The following is an 18,708-nucleotide window of genomic DNA, read 5'->3' on the forward strand; positions in this document are numbered from 1 at the left end:
AGCAGGAAGAATGTCTCTTACATTGGTGGCCAGTGAGAAGAATGCCCCTTACATTGGTGGTCAGTATAGAGAATGCCCCTTACATTAGTGGTCAATGGGAAGAATGTTCCTTATACTGGGGGCCAAGGGTCAGAGCAAGAGGAGTCTCTGTCAAAGCCGAGAAGGTTTCCAGGAGAGCAACGAGAGCTGAACAAGAGCTTACTGCAATGCAACATACAGGACACGAATGCAAAGAACGGCTGCAACCAACAGACTTAAATGTGATAAGCCACACCCTCCTGGGAGGAGCTGCAGGGGACTGAGAGCATAAAGGATCCCACAATGCTTTGCAGACACCCAAGATGGATGCCAGCACATGGAGCAGCACAAACCCTGAGGAAAGGTAGGACCTTGACACTCCCACTGACACGAATAATGGGCCACTATTCTTCCCATTGACACCAATGATGGAGAACTATTCCTCCTACTGACCCCAACAGTGGGGCCCTATTCCTACCACTGACACCAATGATGGGCACTATCCCTCCACTGACACCAGTGATGGGGCACTATTCCTCCCACTGACACCAATGATGGGGCACTATTCCTCCCACTGACACCAATGATGGGGCACTATTCTTCCACTGAAACTAACTGAAAGGCCTTATACTTCCCACTGACACCAGTGATGGGGAACTACTGTATTTCTTTCCCTAATACCAATAATGGGGCATTTACTTCCATTGACATCAGGGCATTTTTTTTTTACTCATGCTGGCCATAGTCCGGCCCCTTCAAAGTCTGAAGGACAGTAAACTGGCCCTTTGTTCAGAACATTTGGAGACCCCTGACCTAAAACATTAGCCCAGGAACATTCGGCTAGGAGGGGGCAAAAAAAGCCTAAACCACTATAGCTAAGAACATATGACCAGAAGAGAAAATAACCTAATAGCCTAAGAATAATCACACTTTTCCCTCCAGGTGAGCCTATAATAATTCTTAGCTGTAGATACCTCGGAAACAGGCTGAAGTTGCACCATTTAGATCAGGGCTTGAAAATGCCGCTCGCCCGCTTGCCAAATGCGAAGAGAAATGCTTCTGTAGCGAGCAGCGAGCGGCAGCGAGTACAGATGAAGAAGCATGGAGCGACTGCACATGCGCTCCAAGTCTCATTGAGAAGCTGAGTTCCGGTTTAAAACTTCTGGTTTCTGCATCATCGCCATTACAGTGGCAGCGTCGCTGAGGGGACACGTGCAGGAGAGGTCCGCTCTCCTACGCTGAGAGGAGACACCCTCTCCACCACCGTGGGGGAATCGAGGCCAGCTCTCCACTGCCGTGGGGGACACGAGGCCCGCTCTCCACCGCCTTGGGGGACATGAGGCCCGCTCTCCACCGCCTTGGGGGACACGAGGCCCGCTCTACACCTACTTTGGGGGACACGAGGCCCGCTCTACACCTACTTGGGGGACACGAGGCCCGCTCTCCACCGCCTTGGGGAACACGAGGCCCGCTCTCTACCTACTTGGGGGACATGAGGCCCGCTCTCTACCTACTTGGGGGACACGAGGCCCGCTCTCCACCACCTTGGGGGACACAAGGCCCGCTCTCCACCACCTTGGGGGACAGGAGGCTCGCTCTACACCTCCTTGGGGGACAGGAGGCCTTCTCTACACCGCCTTGGGGGACACGAGTAAGGTTTGTGCCTGGCTAGTAGGTCTGGACTCGAAATTTTAACCCCTGATTTAGATGATCCTCACATCAGCTCCAGCCGATGACATCACTGGAGCATGTGCAGCACAGTGAAGACAGCGCCGTGCCGCAACAAGTAACGTCATCGCGGCCCGGCCAGAATCCGAGAATTGGGAAGGAAGACCAGATGAAGATGGAAACGCCAGGAGCAGTGACAGCTCTGGATAGACTATGAAGTTATAATATACAGTGCATACCGGAACATTACGGCATACCGGGACATTACGGCATACCGGGACATTACGGCATACCGGAACATTACGGCATACCTGGACATTACGGCATACCGGGACATTACGGCATACCTGGACATTACGGCATACCGGAACATTACGGCATACCTGGACATTACGGCATACCGGAACATTACGGCATACCAGGACATTACGGCATACCGGAACATTACGGCATACCAGGACATTACGGCATACCCACCTGGGGCCCAGTTGAAGGAAAAAAGGAATTAAATACCGAGCAGAAAATAGCCCCAAAAATAGCCTAATACCATTCAACTAGAAGAGAATATCATGTGCATCAGAAGCTGCAGCAAGTCAGATAGAGCCTGCCTCATTTCCTGGCATCCAGCATCATCTAGCTCTTTCCTCCCCAGGCTGACTGTCCTTGGCCCCGCCCCTTCCATTCATTGGATTATAGTTCCTTCAATTATGGAGGCTCAGCATCACGGGTCGTCATTACCTAGGCAGCCTGCCTAGGAACGCCCACTCCTCCAAACTGACACCCACCCATCAAGGTATTTTGATATTTGCATAACTCCTCCCCAGAGCCAGCAAACTGCTTGCATCAGGGCTGAGGGCTCTTGAGAGAAGCACTGAGGCAGGGTGCTGTGATGTTTTCAGGAAGCTATGTGCAGCAACCTGCTGGCCCCTCCCACCAGCCATGATCTGCCTGCATTGCCTAGAGAACCACAGAGACCCAGTGATGAGTCTAAAATAAGGTATGCAATGAAAATGGAAATGTTTTATTTAAAAATGTAACTAGCATGCTGATGGGGGGGGGGGGGGGATGGAGGAACCAGGGAAGGTGAATTATAATCAGATTACAATTTAGATGTCATTTTTATCATTCATCTCTTTGGTGTTCTCAGCTCTGATAGACTTGTGACCCCTCCAGACCTGCCTTGTTACACGGTCATTTCACGGCTCATTTCCACGGTCTCCTGTCCTTCTGTGTAATAGAGAGATGACACGGAGCCCAGTTTCTTGGGGGGGATGGGATAGCGCAAGATGGAGGTTGGTGTCAGGGGAATGGCGCAGCTGGGCTCTCACTAAGAGGCGAGCACAACACGCACTCCAGTCTAACATCCTGTACCAGACATTCCTCACATCAGACAGCAGCTGACTGAAGACATCCTCTCCACCGCGTCCAGCTCTCCTCCATTTACTGTATTATAAACCGCGCTCAGCGTGAGATCGAGACGCTCCCGCCGGGGGACGCTGATTAATACCATATCCGCTAATTAGACCCTGCGGAGCCCACGCACGGAATGGAGAAGAGAGGAAACCGTTTACAATGTATCCATCAAATAAACATCTTTTTATGCTTGGTATACATTTTGGAAGAGTTAGAGCCTCTGCCAGGCTTTTGTTGCTCAATATTGGTTTGGAGCATTGGTGGACCTTCACCCTCCCCCATCAACCTTCTCCTATTCACAGGGCAGTGGATAAGGGGCTACAACCAGGCCAGCCGGGGGCCCCAGGCAGCTGGGTGAATCTGATATGAGCAGGGAGGATAATCGGCACAGCGGGGGGGGGGGTTGGTGCAATTACTGGAACTGATCCCCTGTATGGCTCTCTCTGCAGCATCTGAAAGCCGGCTTCTTCTTCTCTCCCTCCCACCTGCTTTTGGCTGCTGCAGGGAGAGTCATACAGGGGATCGGTTCCAGGAATTGCCCCCCCCCCCACCTCCACAGTGCCAATTACCCTCCCTGCGCACCATACATTTCTACCTGTGTGCCCCCACTCCCGTACTGCTGCCGGCTTCCCTCCTCTCCTTCCCGCCAGCAGCTGCCATCATCAAGAGGGGGTGCCATCATCAGGAGGAAGTGTCATCATTAGGAAAGGCTGCCATCATCAGGAGGGGGTGTTATCATCAGGAAGGGCTGCCATCATCAGGAGGGGCTGCCATCATTAAGAGGAGGTGCCATCATCAAGAGAAGGGCCATCATCAGGAAGGGCTGCCATCATCAGGAGGAGGTGTCATCAGGAGGGGCTGCCATCATCAGGAGGGGCTGCCATCATTAAGAGGAGGTGCCATCATCAAGAGAAGGGCCATCATCAGGAAGGGCTGCCATCATCAGGAGGAGGTGTCATCAGGAGGGGCTGCCATCATCAGGAGGGGGTGTCATCAGGAAGGGCTGCCATCATCAGGAGGAGGTGTCATCAGGAGGGGCTGCCATCATCAGGAGGGGGTGCCATCATTAAGAGGAGGTGCCGTTATCAGGAAGGGCTGCCATCATCATCAAAAGAGGTGTCATCATCAGGAAGGGCTGCCATCATCAGGAGGGGCTGTCATTATCAGGAGGGAATGCCATCATCAGGAGGCGGTGCCATCATCAAGAGAGGTGCCATTATCAGGAGGGGGTGCCATCAAGAGAGGTGGCATCATCAGGAAGGGCTGCCATCATCAGGAGAGGTGCCATCATCAGGAAGGCCTGCCATCATCAGGAGGGGTGCCAGCTGTCTCTTCATGGTTTTCGTAGCTGCCCCCCTGATGACAGGGTGCTGCACATGTGCATCATCACAGGGGGCATCACAACCTTTAGGAGATAGTCAGCACCCCCTGATGATGTTAGAAGAACATGGCTGTGCAAACCGGGTTTGCTACGGCTGAACAGCAGATTCTTAGAAAACACTGTTGGATTGTAACCTATAGAGGTAATGGGGAAAGTGGGGGAGGGAGAAAGTGAGGGAGGAGAATGTAGTTCCTTTATAATATATGTTGTAAAGCAATGAGAAGCTGAACTAGAGTGAGACATAAAGCCCTTGATGGGGTTGTGATCAATCAGGCCCATTGTTTTTGATACCACCTTTAAACACTGTGTGTGGTGGTGGTGGTGGTGGTGGTGGTGGTGGTGGGGGGGGGGGGGGGGGAGTGCACAGTCAATGGCAATACCATACCATGAAATCCAAAAACACCAAAATGACCAACACATTTATGACCACCATCCAGTCCAGATTTCACCCTTTTCAACTTTTTTCAGCCCTCATGAAGGGGGGGGAGGGCCTTTGCAACCCCCGAACACGTTGGAGTTCCATTGATGATTAGTAATGAAATTTTGTTCTGGACTGTATTTAGGTTTGTATTGCTGTCTATGTTCCCCTGTCTGTCCATGGCTGCTGCTGCTGTCAATCAAATCCTGTGAGGAGGAATTTGGGGCAGAGTGGAGCTGTGTGTGTCTATGGACACACACAGCCCATCTGGTGAGCAAGCTCACACACCCCCATAGCAAACAGCTTGCAATGGGGGCACACTCAGAAGAGGAGGAGCCAGGATTGCTGGTGGGGGGACACCAGAAGAGGAGGTTTTATCTCCCACAAGGATGGAGAGGGTTTGGGAAAGTGGCCGAGCTGCCGTACTCCCCTCACTTTAGTAGGACAGCACTCACACATCTGCTATTACACACTGCACTATGACATACATACAGTCATTTGGCAAATGTGGTAAATGCCTTTAAAGCCCGCATTCGCTTGAATTGGGGCGTTTTTGGCGGCAGTACTTCCAGCCAACATGAAATGGGGTGTCATTTTTGCCATGGCATGTGTACAACTCCCTCTGGCCACTGTGTGCTCAACGTCTAATTTTTAATACCCCCCCACCCCCAGCCTGAAGTGTGAATGAGCCCTTACAGGACCCGCAACTTCCTATGCCACAAATCCCGGGAAGCCGCAGGGTATGTTACATTATTAGAAGGGGAGGGCCATCATCAAGAGGAGTGCCATCATCAGGAGAGGGTGTCATCATCAGGAAGGGCAACCATCATTAGGAAGGGCTGCCATCATCAGGAGGTGCTGTCATCATTAGGAAGGGCTGCCATCATCAGGAGGGCCTGCCATCAAGAGGAGGTGCCATCATCAACAGAGGTGCCATCATCAGGAAGGGCTGCTATTACACACTGCACTATGATATGCAATCCGGGCTTACAGTCATTTGGCAAATGTGGCAAATGCCTTTAAAGCCCATCTCCGCCTGTTTAAAGTAAATGGTAATTATAGAGGAAGCCCACCCACACCCTCATTTTCTTCTTACCTGCTATGGGGTTTTATTCTGCAAACATGTTTACCTGCCCTGCTAATCCAGCTTGATCTTACTACCGGCCAGGCCCCATGCCACCATCATCAAGCATCATTGGGAACTGGTTGTTGCCATCAGGAGGTAGCTATTGCCATTGGGAGCTGGCAATCTCTTCTGGATTCTTGAAGCTGTCCTCCGATGAGGTGCTGTCAGGTCTGCCTGGAACCTGCTCTACAATAGCTTGGTCCTGTCATAGGCCAGGTCCCATCATCAGGCATTATTGGGAGCTGGCTGTCGCCATTGGGAGCCAGCTGTCACCATCAGGTGCTGGCAAGCTTTCTTTAACACTTTAAGATGGCCAGGTCAGCACATCAGGGGCAGCCACAGGCCAGATCCCAAAACACAATCATCAGGCATCATCGGTAGATGGTTGTTGCCATCAGAAGCCAGCTGTCTCTTCTGGATTCTTGAAGCTGACATTCTGACAATTATGCAACTTTCCCTACAATAGCTTGGTCCTGGCATAGGCTAGGTCCCACACCACCATCAACAGTTATCATCATCGGGAGCCAGCTGTCACCATCAGGATCCAGCTGTCACCATCGGGAGCCAGCTGCCACCATCAGGAGCTGGCAATCTCTCTTTGACTCTTGAAGTTGGCCCTGATGATGTGCTGCCAGGTCTGCCTGCAACATTCTCTACAATAGTTTGGTCCTGCCATAGGCTGGGTATCACAACACCATCATCAGTCATGATCAAGAGCCAGCTGTCCCCATCTGAAGCTGGAAATCTCTTGGATTCTTCATGCTGACCCCCAATGACAGGCTGCCAGGTCTGCCTGCAACCTTCTCTACAATAGTTTGGTCTTTCCACAGGCCGGGTCTTACTCCCCCATCATTAGGCATCATCAGGAGCCAGCAATCTCTTCTGGATTCCTGAAGCTGGCCCCTGATGATGTGCTGCCAGTTCTGCTAGCAACCTTCTGTACAATAGCTTGGTTCTGCCAAAGGCTGGACCCACTGCTACCATCCTCAGGCATCATCAAGAGCCAGCCATCACCATTAGGAGCTGGCAGTCTCTCTTGGACTCTTCAAGCTGACCTCCAATGACGTGCTCCCAGGTCTGCCTGCAACCTTCTGTACAATAGCTTGGTCTTGCCATAGGCCGGGTCCTACTACACCACCATCATCAGTCATGATCAGGAGCCAGCTGTCACCATCTGGAGCTGGACATCTCTTTTGGACTCTTGAAGCTGGCCCCTAATGATGTGAAGCCAGGTCTGCCTGCAACATTCTCCACAGTACCTTGGTCTTGCCATAGGCCGGGTTCCACACCACCGCCATCAGGCATCATCGGGAGCCAGCCGTCACCATTGGGAGCTGGCAGTCTCTCTTGGATTCTTCAAGCTGACTGCCAATGACACGCTGTCAGCACTGCCTGCAAACTTCTCTACAAAAGTTTGGTCTTGCCACAGACCGGGTCCTACTCCACCATCATCAGGCATCATCAGGAGCTGGTTGTCACCATCTGGAGCCAGCAATCTTTTATGGATTCCTGAGCCTGGCCCCTGATCATGTGCTGCCAGTTCTGCTAGCACCCTTCCGTACAATAGCTTGGTCCTGCCAAAGGCCAAAGACCCACTGCTACCAGCCTTAGGCATCATCGGGAGCCAGCCGTCACCAATGGGAGCTGGCAGTCTCTCTTGGACTCTTCAAGCTGACCTCCAATGACGTGCTGCCAGGTCTGCCTGCAACCTTCTGTACAATAGCTTGGTCTTGCCATGGGCCGGGTTCCACACCACCGTCATCAGGCAACATCGGGAGCCAACTGTCGCCATCGAGAGCTAGAAATATCTTTTGAATTCTTGAAGCTGGCCCCTAATGATGTGCAGCCAGGTCTGCCTGCAACTTTCTGTACAATAGCTTGGTCTTGCCATAGGCCGAGTTCCACACCACCATCATCAGGCATCATCTGGAGCCAGCTGTTGCCAACAGGAGCTAGCAATCTCTCTTGGACTCTTGAAGCTGGCCCCCGATGATGTGCAGCCAGGTCTGCCTGCAACCTTCCGTACACTAGATTAGTGTTTGCACAAGTCGGGTCCCACACCACCATCATTAATCATCACTGGGAGCCAGCTGTTGCCATTGGGAGCCAGCTGTCACCATCAGGAGATGGCAAATTTCTCTTGGATTCTTGAAGCTGGCCTCCGATTATGTGCTGTTGGGTCTGCCTGCAACCTCTACAATAGCTTGGTCCTGTCACAGGCCAGGTCCCAGTCATCATTGGGAGCCAGCAGGCACTTCTGGCCCCTTGACAAGTGTAGAATATACGCCTTCAGACCTAACCAAGCCTGTTAGGCCATACCCTCAATCGTTCCAGCTATACAAAATATACAAACCAAGTTTTTGGAGTCAAAATGGCCATAACTTTGGGTGAGTGCGACTTTGGAGGGACTTTGGCTTTGACCAAGTATGATTGTTTCTGCGGTACAAAGTCGCACACAAGTCGCGTGTACAACATTCAGGTGCGATTCTCATGCAAGGGTTTACATTAAAGTCTAGGGCCTTTAAGTAGGACCAAATTAGTGCAGATACTACCTTGAAGTCATACAGATATGAATGGTACCCACTGGGAAACATGAGGTGCGACTTGTCATGAGACATTGGAAGGTTTACATTAAAGTCTATGGCCTTTAAGTTGGATCAAAGTAGTGCAGATACTACCTTGAAGTCGCACAGATATGAATGGTACCCACTGGAAAATATGAGGTGCGACTTGTCATGTGACTTTGGAGGGCTTACAATAAAGTCTATGGCCTTTAAGTCGGACCAAAGTAGTGAAGATACTACCTTGAAGTCACACAGACATGAATGGTACCCACTGGAAAACATGGGGTGCGACTTGTCATGCGACTTTGGAGGGTTTACATTAAAGTCTATGGCTCTTAAGTCAGACCAAAGTAGTGCAGATACTACCTTGAAGTCGCACAGATATGAATGGTACCCACTGGGAAACATGGGGTGTGACTTGAGACCCCAAAGTCACATGACAAGTCGCACAAGTGTGAATGGGCTCTTAATGAGCAATCATTTCCACTCATTAGAAGTAAAGAGGCTGAAGTGCGACTCCTCTGACTGCAGTCAGGCGTCAGCGGGGGGGGGCTCGCTACCTGCGTCATCCAGGAGAGTCGTGGAATCTGCGGCTTGCTGTGTTTTTATACTCCTGCTGACTGACTGAGCAGATCACCGCTGGACCTAAATACCAATCTCCAGTCCTGGAGACCCGACCTAACCTCCCGGAAGACAAATCCGCCACCTGCAGGTCATTAATCCCAAATGTATCCATTCATGAGCCAGGAGAAGGGATACATTGTTACGGCTTCTAATTGTGTCTTTGTATCCAGCTTCTAATATATAGACCTACGCTTCACAAATCCACGTCACATGAACACGGCTGTCTTAATAGCACAATGGGCCCCTGGGAAAAGTAATGCACTGGGGCCCCTATCAGCCTGTCCCGATTTACGCACCTACTCTCAAGAATTAAAGTATATATAGCTGATAGAATTAAGTATATTTATTAATACTTTTATTAAAATCAATCTTAAACAATAAGAAATCATGTTATAAATCAGAGACTAATCAACACAAAGGGCACAATGCAGGGAGGAGGCAGAAGGGCGCAGCATGGGGGGGTCAGGAGGGCACAATACTGAGATCAGGAGGGCACAATACTGGGATCAGGGGGGCACAGTACTGAGATTAGGAGGGCAGAGTATGGGGGGGGGGTCAGGAGGGCACAATACTGAGATCAGGAGGGTACAATACTGGGATCAGGGGGGCACAGTACTGAGATTAGGAGGGCAGAGTACGGGGGGGGGGTCAGGAGGGCACAATACTGAGATCAGGAGGGCACAGTAAAGGGGGATCAGGAGGGCACAATACTAGGATCAGGTGGGCACAGTATGGGGGGATTAGGAGGGCACAATAATAATAAAATGGAGGCCACAAATTATGCAAACGCATTACAAAAAGCGCAAAAATGTAATGAGGTGAATGGGCCCTAAATGATAACCACCTACCTGGTCCTCCCTGATTGATGGTGAGTCCCTGCTTCCATTAAAATTAAGACACCAATGATGGGGCATTATTCCTCCCACTGACACCAATGATGGGGCACTATTCCTCCCACTGACACCAATGATGGGGCACTATTCCTCCCACTGTCTCCAATGATGGGGCACTATTCCTCCCACTGACACCAATGATGGGGCACTATTCCTCCCACTGACACCAATGAAGGGGCATTATTCCTCCCACTGTCTCCAATGATGGGGCACTATGCCTTCCAATGACACCAATGATGGGACACTATTCCTCCCACTGATACCAATGATGGGGCACTATTCCTCCCACTGTCTCCAATGATGGGGTACTATTCCTCCCACTGACACCAATGAAGAGGCATTATTCCTCCCACTGTCTCCAATGATGGGGTACTATTCCTCCCACTGATACCAATGATGGGGCACTATTCCTCCCACTGTCTCCAATGATGGGGCACTATTCCTCCCACTGACACCAATGATGGGGCACTATTCCTCCCACTGACACCAATGAAGGGGCATTATTCCTCCCACTGTCTCCAATGATGGGGCACTATGCCTTCCAATGACACCAATGATGGGACACTATTCCTCCCACTGATACCAATGATGGGGCACTATTCCTCCCACTGATACCAATGATGGGACACTATTCCTCCCACTGATACCAATGATGGGACACTATTCCTCCCACTAATACCAATGATGGGGCACTATTCCTCCCACTGACACCAATGATGGGACACTATTCCTCCCACTGACACCAATGATGGGGCACAATTCCTCCCATTGACACCAATGATGGGACACTATTCCTCCCACTGATCCCAATGATGGGGCACTATTCCTCCTACTGATACCAATGATGGGGCACTATTCCTCCCACTGACACCAATGATGGGGCACTATTCCTCCCACTGATACCAATGATGGGGCACTATTCCTCCCACTGACACCAATGATGGGGCACTATTCTTCCCACTGACACCAATGATGGGGCACTATTCCTCCCACTGATACCAATGATGGGGCACTATTCCTCCCACTGACACCAATGATGGGACACTATCCCTCCCACTGACACCAATGATGGGGCACTATTCCTCCCACTGACACCAATGATGGGGCACTATTCCTCCAACTGACACAAATGATGGGGCACTATTCCTCCCACTGACACCAATGATGGGGCACTATTCCTCCAACTGACACAAATGATGGGGCACTATTCCTCCCACTGATACCAATGATGGGGCACTATTCCTCCCACTGACACCAATGATGGGGCACTATTCCTCCCACTGATACCAATGATGGGGCTCTATTCCTCCCACTGACACCAATGATGGGACGCTATTCCTCCCACTGACACCAATGATGGGGCACTATTCCTCCCACTGACACCAATGATGGGGCACTATTCCTCCCACTGACACCAATGATGGGGCACTATTCCTCCCATTGACACCAATGATGGGACACTATTCCTCCCACTGATCCCAATGATGGGGCACTATTCCTCCTACTGATACCAATGATGGGGCACTATTCCTCCCACTGATACCAATGATGGGGCACTATTCCTCCCACTGACACCAATGATGGAACACTATTCCTCCCACTGACACCAATGATGGGGCACTATTCCTCCCACTGACACCAATGATGGGGCACTATTCCTCCCACTGACACCAATGATGGGGCATTATTCCTCCCACTGACACCAATGATGGAACACTATTCCTCCCACTGACACCAATGATGGGGCACTATTCCTCCCACTGACACCAATGATGGAACACTATTCCTCCCACTGATACCAATGATGGGGCACTATTCCTCCCACTGATACCAATGATGGGGCACTATTCCTCCCACTGACACCAATGATGGGGCACTATTCCTCCCACTGACACCAATGATGGGGCACTATTCCTCCCACTGACACCAATGATGGAACACTATTCCTCCCACTGACACCAATGATGGGGCATTATTCCTCCCACTGACACCAATGATGGAACACTATTCCTCCCACTGACACCAATGATGGGGCACTATTCCTCCCACTGACACCAATGATGGAACACTATTCCTCCCACTGATACCAATGATGGGGCACTATTCCTCCCACTGACACCAATGATGGGGCACTATTCCTCCCACTGATACCAATGATGGGGCACTATTCCTCCCACTGACACCAATGATGGAGCACTATTCCTCCCACTGACACCAATGATGGAACACTATTCCTCCCACTGACACCAATGATGGGGTACTATTCCTCCCATTGACCACCAAGCCTAAGGTATTATTTACTCCAACTGTTGGGGCATTTTCTACTCCCACTGGCCACAATCCAGCCCCCCTAAAGTTTGAAGGGCAGTAAACTGGCCCTTTGTTTCAAAAGATCATTTTCTAACCCAATGATGTGAATGGGCTCTAAAAGATAAGTACCTACCTAGTTGCCCCTGATTGGCGGTGAGCCTCTGCGCCCACTAAATCTCCTACCATTTTTTTGAACGTATGTTGAGGTAAAATGATAATGCGATGCATTAAAAACGTGCAAAAAACGCATTATGCGACCTAAGAGAAACGAACATTCATTTGCTAACCCAATAATGTGAATGGGCTCTAAAGAACAAGGACCTACCTAGTCGCCCCTGATTGGTGGCGAGCCTCCGCGCCCACTAAATCTCTTACCGTTTTTTGTTGAATTAAAATGATAATGCGAAGCATTAAAAACGTGCAAAAAACGCATTAAGAGCAACGAAAGTTCATTTTCTAACTCAATGATGTGAATGGGCTCAAAAGAACAAGGACCTACCTGGTCACCCCTGGCTGGCGGTGAGCCTCTGCGCCCATTAAACCTCCTACCATTTTTTTTGCACACATGTTGAGTTAAAATGATAATGCATCGCATTAAAAAAGTGCAAAAACGCATTATGCGATTTAACAGAAACAAAAATTAATTTTCTAACCCAATGATGTGAATGGTCTCTAAAGGGTAAGTACCTACCCGGTCACCCCTGATTGGTGGTGAGCCTCTGCTCCCAATAAATATCTTACTGTTTTTTGTTGAATTAAAATGACGCATTAAACGCATTAAAAACGTACAAAAAATGCATTAAGAGAAACAAAAGTTAATTTTCTAACCCAATGATGTGAATGGGCTCTAAAAGATAAGTACCTACCTGGTTGCCCCTGATTGGCGGTGAGCCTCTGCGCCCACTAAATCTCTTACCGGTTTTTGTTGAATTAAAATAATGCGACGCATTAAAAATGTGCAAAAACGCATTAAGAGAAACGAACATTAATTTTCTAACTCAATGATGTGAATGGTCTCTAAAGGGTAAGTACCTACCCGGTCACCCCTGATTGGTGGCGAGCCTCTGCGCCCACTAAATCTCTTACCGGTTTTTGTTGAATTAAATGATAACGCGACGCTTTAAAAACGTACAAAAAACGCATTAAGAGAAAGGAAAGTTAACTTTCTAACCCAATGATGTGAATGGGCTCTAAAGAACAAGGACCTACCTGGTCGGCCCTGATTGGCGGAGAGCCCCTGAGCCCGCAGATAACACGGGTAGCAGTTGTTGCGGTAGAATCGGGATCCGGCGAATGTGGCCCTTGCAGGGAGGCTCCAGCTGACCAGCAACGCACAGCCAACCCAGGTTAGGAGTCTCATGTCAGCGGCGAGGAGAAGAAGCTGCAGGCGATGTGCCGGCTTTCCATTCACTCTTCTGTTTTGGAACTTTCTTTTTTTTTTACATTACCAATCTCCAGTCCTGGAGACCCGACCTAACCTCCCGGAAGACAAATCCGCCACCTGCAGGTCATTAATCCCAAATGTATACATTCATGAGCCAGGAGAAGGGATACATTGTTACGGCTTCTAATTGTGTCTTTGTATCCAGCTTCTAATATATAGACCTCCCACTGACACCAATGAAGGGGCACTATGCCTTCCAATGACACCAATGATGGGGAACTATTCCTCCCACTGACACCAATGATGGGGCACTATTCCTCCCACTGATCCCAATGATGGGGCACTATTCCTCCCACTGATACCAATGATGGGGCACTATTCCTCCCACTGATACCAATGATGGGGCACTATTCCTCCCACTGATACCAATGATGGGACACTATTCCTCCCACTGTCTCCAATGATGGGGCACTATTCCTCCCACTGACACCAATGATGGGGCACTATTCCTCCCACTGACACCAATGAAGGGGCATTATTCCTCCCACTGTCTCCAATGATGGGGCACTATGCCTTCCAATGACACCAATGATGGGGCACTATTCCTCCCACTGATACCAATGATGGGGAACTATTCCTCCCACTGACACCAATGATGGGACACTATTCCTCCCACTGACACCAATGATGGGGCACTATTCCTCCCACTGATACCAATGATGGGGCACTATTCCTCCCACTGATACCAATGATGGGGCTCTATTCCTCCCACTGACACCAATGATGGGACGCTATTCCTCCCACTGACACCAATGATGGGGCACTATTCCTCCCACTGACACCAATGATGGGGCACTATTCCTCCCACTGACACCAATGATGGGGCACTATTCCTCCCATTGACACCAATGATGGGACACTATTCCTCCCACTGATCCCAATGATGGGGCACTATTCCTCCCACTGATACCAATGATGGGGCACTATTCCTCCCACTGACACCAATGATGGGACACTATTCCTCCCACTGACACCAATGATGGGGCACTATTCCTCCCACTGATACCAATGATGGGGCACTATTCCTCCCACTGACACCAATGATGGGGCACTATTCCTCCCACTGACACCAATGATTGGGCACTATTCCTCCCACTGACACCAATGATGGGGCATTATTCCTCCCACTGACACCAATGATGGAACACTATTCCTCCCACTGACACCAATGATGGGGCACTATTCCTCCCACTGACACCAATGATGGGGCACTATTCCTCCCACTGACACCAATGATGGGGCACTATTCCTCCCACTGACACCAATGATGGAACACTATTCCTCCCACTGACACCAATGATGGGGTACTATGCCTCCCATTGACCACCAAGCCTAAGGTATTATTTACTCCAACTGTTGGGGCATTTTCTACTCCCACTGGCCACAATCCAGCCCCCCTAAAGTTTGAAGGGCAGTAAACTGGCCCTTTGTTTCAAAAGATCATTTTCTAACCCAATGATGTGAATGGGCTCTAAAAGATAAGTACCTACCTAGTCGCCCCTGATTGGCGGTGAGCCTCTGCGCCCACTAAATCTCCTACCATTTTTTTGAACGTATGTTGAGGTAAAATGATAATGCGATGCATTAAAAACGTGCAAAAAACGCATTATGCGACCTAAGAGAAACGAACATTCATTTGCTAACCCAATAATGTGAATGGGCTCTAAAGAACAAGGACCTACCTAGTCGCTCCTGATTGGCGGTGAGCCTCTGCGCCCACTAAATCTCTTACCGTTTTTTGTTGAATTAAAATGATAATGCGAAGCATTAAAAACGTGCAAAAAACGCATTAAGAGCAACGAAAGTTCATTTTCTAACTCAATGATGTGAATGGGCTCAAAAGAACAAGGACCTACCTGGTCACCCCTGGCTGGCGGTGAGCCTCTGCGCCCATTAAACCTCCTACCATTTTTTTTGCACACATGTTGAGTTAAAATGATAATGCATCGCATTAAAAAAGTGCAAAAACGCATTATGCGATTTAACAGAAACAAAAATTAATTTTCTAACCCAATGATGTGAATGGTCTCTAAAGGGTAAGTACCTACCCGGTCGCCCCTGATTGGTGGTGAGCCTCTGCTCCCAATAAATATCTTACTGTTTTTTGTTGAATTAAAATGACGCATTAAACGCATTAAAAACGTACAAAAAATGCATTAAGAGAAACAAAAGTTAATTTTCTAACCCAATGATGTGAATGGGCTCTAAAGGGTAAGTACCTACCTAGTCGCTCCTGATTGGCGGTGAGCCTCTGCGCCCACTAAATCTACTACCATTTTTTTGAACGTATGTTGAGTTAAAATGATAACGCGACGCATTAAAAAAGTGCAAAAACGCATTATACAATTAAACAGAAGCAAAAATTAATTTTCTAACCCGATGATGTGAATGGTCTCTAAAGGGTAAGTACCTACCTAGTCGCTCCTGATTGGTGGTGAGCCTCTGCGCCCACTAAATCTCTTACTGTTTTTTGTTGAATTAAAATAATGCAACGCATTAAAAATGTGAAAAAACGCATTATGTGTTTTAAGAGAAACGAACATTAATTTTCTAACCCAATGATGTGAATGGTCTCTAAAGGGTAAGTACCTACCTGGTTGCCCCTGATTAGCGGTGAGTCTCTGCGCCCACTAAATCTCCTACCATTTTTTTTTGCACGTGTGTTGAGTTAAAATGAGAACGCAACGCATTAAAAAAGTGCAAAAATGCATTATGCGATTTAACAGAAACAAAAACTAATTTTCTAACTCAATGATGTGAATGGTCTGTAAAGGGTAAGTACCTACGCGGTCGCCCCTGATTGGCGGTGAGTCTCTGCGCCCACTAAATACCTTACTGTTTTTTGTTGAATTAAAATAATGCGACGCATTAAAAATGTGCAAAAACACATTATGTGTTTTAACAGAAATTAAAGTTCATTTTCCAACCCAATGATGTGAATGGGCTCTAAAGAACAAGGACCTACCTGGTCACCCGATTGGCGGTGAGCCTCTGCGCCCACTAAATCTCCTACCATTTTTTTTTGCACGTGTGTTGAGTTAAAATGAGAACGCATCGCATTAAAAAAGTGCAAAAACGCATTATGCGATTTAACAGAAACAAAAATTAATTTTCTAACCCAATGATGTGAATGGGCTCTAAAGGGTAAGTACCTACTCGGTCGCCCCTGATTGGCGGTGAGTCTCTGCGCCCACTAAATCTCTTACCATTTTTTGTTGAATTAAAATGATAACGCGACACATTAAAAACGTACAAAAACACATTATGCGATTTAACAGAAATGAAAGTTAATTTTCTAACCCAATGATGTGAATGGGCTCTAAAGAACAAGGACCTACCTGGTCGCTCCTGATTGGCAGTGAGCCTCTGCGCCCACTAAATCTTCTACCATTTTTTTTTGCACGTGTGTTGAGTTAAAATGATAACGCGACGCATTAAAAAAGTACAAAAACGCATTATGAGATTTAACAGAAATGAAAGTTAATTTTCTAACCCAATGATGTGAATGGGCTCTAAAGAACAAGGACCTACCTGGTCACCCCTGATTGGCGGTGAGCCTCTGCGCCTCTTAAATCTCCTACCATTTTTTTTTGCACGTGTGTTGAGTTAAAATGAGAACGCGACGCATTAAAAAAGTGCAAAAACGCATTATGCGATTTAAAAGAAACAAAAATTAATTTTCTAACCCGATGATGTGAATGGTCTCTAAAGGATAAGTACCTACCTGGTCGCCCCTGATTGGCGGTGAGCCTCTGCGCCCACTAAATCTCTTACCGGTTTTTGTTGAATTAAAATAATGCGACGCATTAAAAATGTGCAAAAACGCATTAAGAGAAACGAACATTAATTTTCTAACTCAATGATGTGAATGGTCTCTAAAGGGTAAGTACCTACCCGGTCACCCCTGATTGGTGGTGAGCCTCTGCGCCCACTAAATCTCTTACCGTTTTTTGTTGAATTAAATGATAACGCGACGCATTAAAAACGTACAAAAAACGCATTAAGAGAAAGGAAAGTTAACTTTCTAACCCAATGATGTGAATGGGCTCTAAAGAACAAGGACCTACCTGGTCGGCCCTGATTGGCGGAGAGCCCCTGAGCCCGCAGATAACACGGGTAGCAGTTGTTGCGGTAGAATCGGGATCCGGCGAATGTGGCCCTTGCAGGGAGGCTCCAGCTGATCAGCAACGCACAGCCAACCCAGGTTAGGAGTCTCATGTCAGCGGCGAGGAGAAGAAGCTGCAGGCGATGTGCCGGCTTTCCCTTCACTCTTCTGTTTTGGAACTTTCTTTTTTTTTTACATTGGGATCTCAGGAAGTCTCGGGATCCCTCCCACCACTCCTTCAATGTCCCCCGTCCCGACTCCCGCAGGTAGTGATCATCGGAGGCTCAGGGATTGGCCAAGACATCACGGTCCCCGATAGCGAGGACTCACACCGGGGAGGAGGACGCTGATGCCTCCAGCCTCAGGAAATACACCGCCGACGACTTTCTATACAATGTAACTTTTTTTTTTTTTCTTTTGAAACCTGAAGACGAAAATTCAAATGAAAACCACATTTTTGTACAGAATTGAACCAAGAATTTCGGGGAGGGGGGGGGGGGGGAGCCAATCGGTTTCTTTTTATTCCAACACTCATCTCTCCAAAAAAAAAAAATTAAGAAAAGATTCCAGGCTTGGATTTATTTACAGTTGTGCTGAAAAGTCTCTATCCCCTGCAGGGGCGGACTAACCATTTGGAAACTCGGGCACTGCCCGAGGGCCCAGGGTCAGTAGGGGGCCCCATGAAATGCCCTTGGTACCTTTTTCATAGGCTTTTTTGAGTTTGGGCAAGGACACAGGGGCCCC

The 18,708-nt window shown here is 48.7% G+C and overlaps 1 protein-coding gene across 2 annotated transcripts in view; it reads right to left on the reverse strand.

Moving 5' to 3' along the window:
* Positions 1 to 18,708, reverse strand: part of MEGF6 (multiple EGF like domains 6) — a 529,814-nt gene that overhangs the window by 172,955 nt on the left and 338,151 nt on the right. Inside the window, exon 1 of one of the 2 annotated variants that reach the window (XM_089652235.1) lies at positions 13,625 to 13,814. The exons of the other annotated variant lie outside the window; for it this stretch is intronic. Coding sequence (XP_089508361.1) covers positions 13,625 to 13,775 — 151 coding nt within the window. The 5' untranslated portion in view covers positions 13,776 to 13,814. Of the gene's footprint in view, positions 1 to 13,624; positions 13,815 to 18,708 lie in introns of those variants that run through there. 2 annotated transcript variants of the gene reach the window in all.

This window comes from Staurois parvus, unplaced genomic scaffold, assembly GCF_062004578.1.
Source record: "Staurois parvus isolate SC_StPar_1 unplaced genomic scaffold, SC_StPar_1.0 ptg000676l, whole genome shotgun sequence".
NCBI classification, from domain to species: Eukaryota; Metazoa; Chordata; class Amphibia; order Anura; family Ranidae; genus Staurois; species Staurois parvus.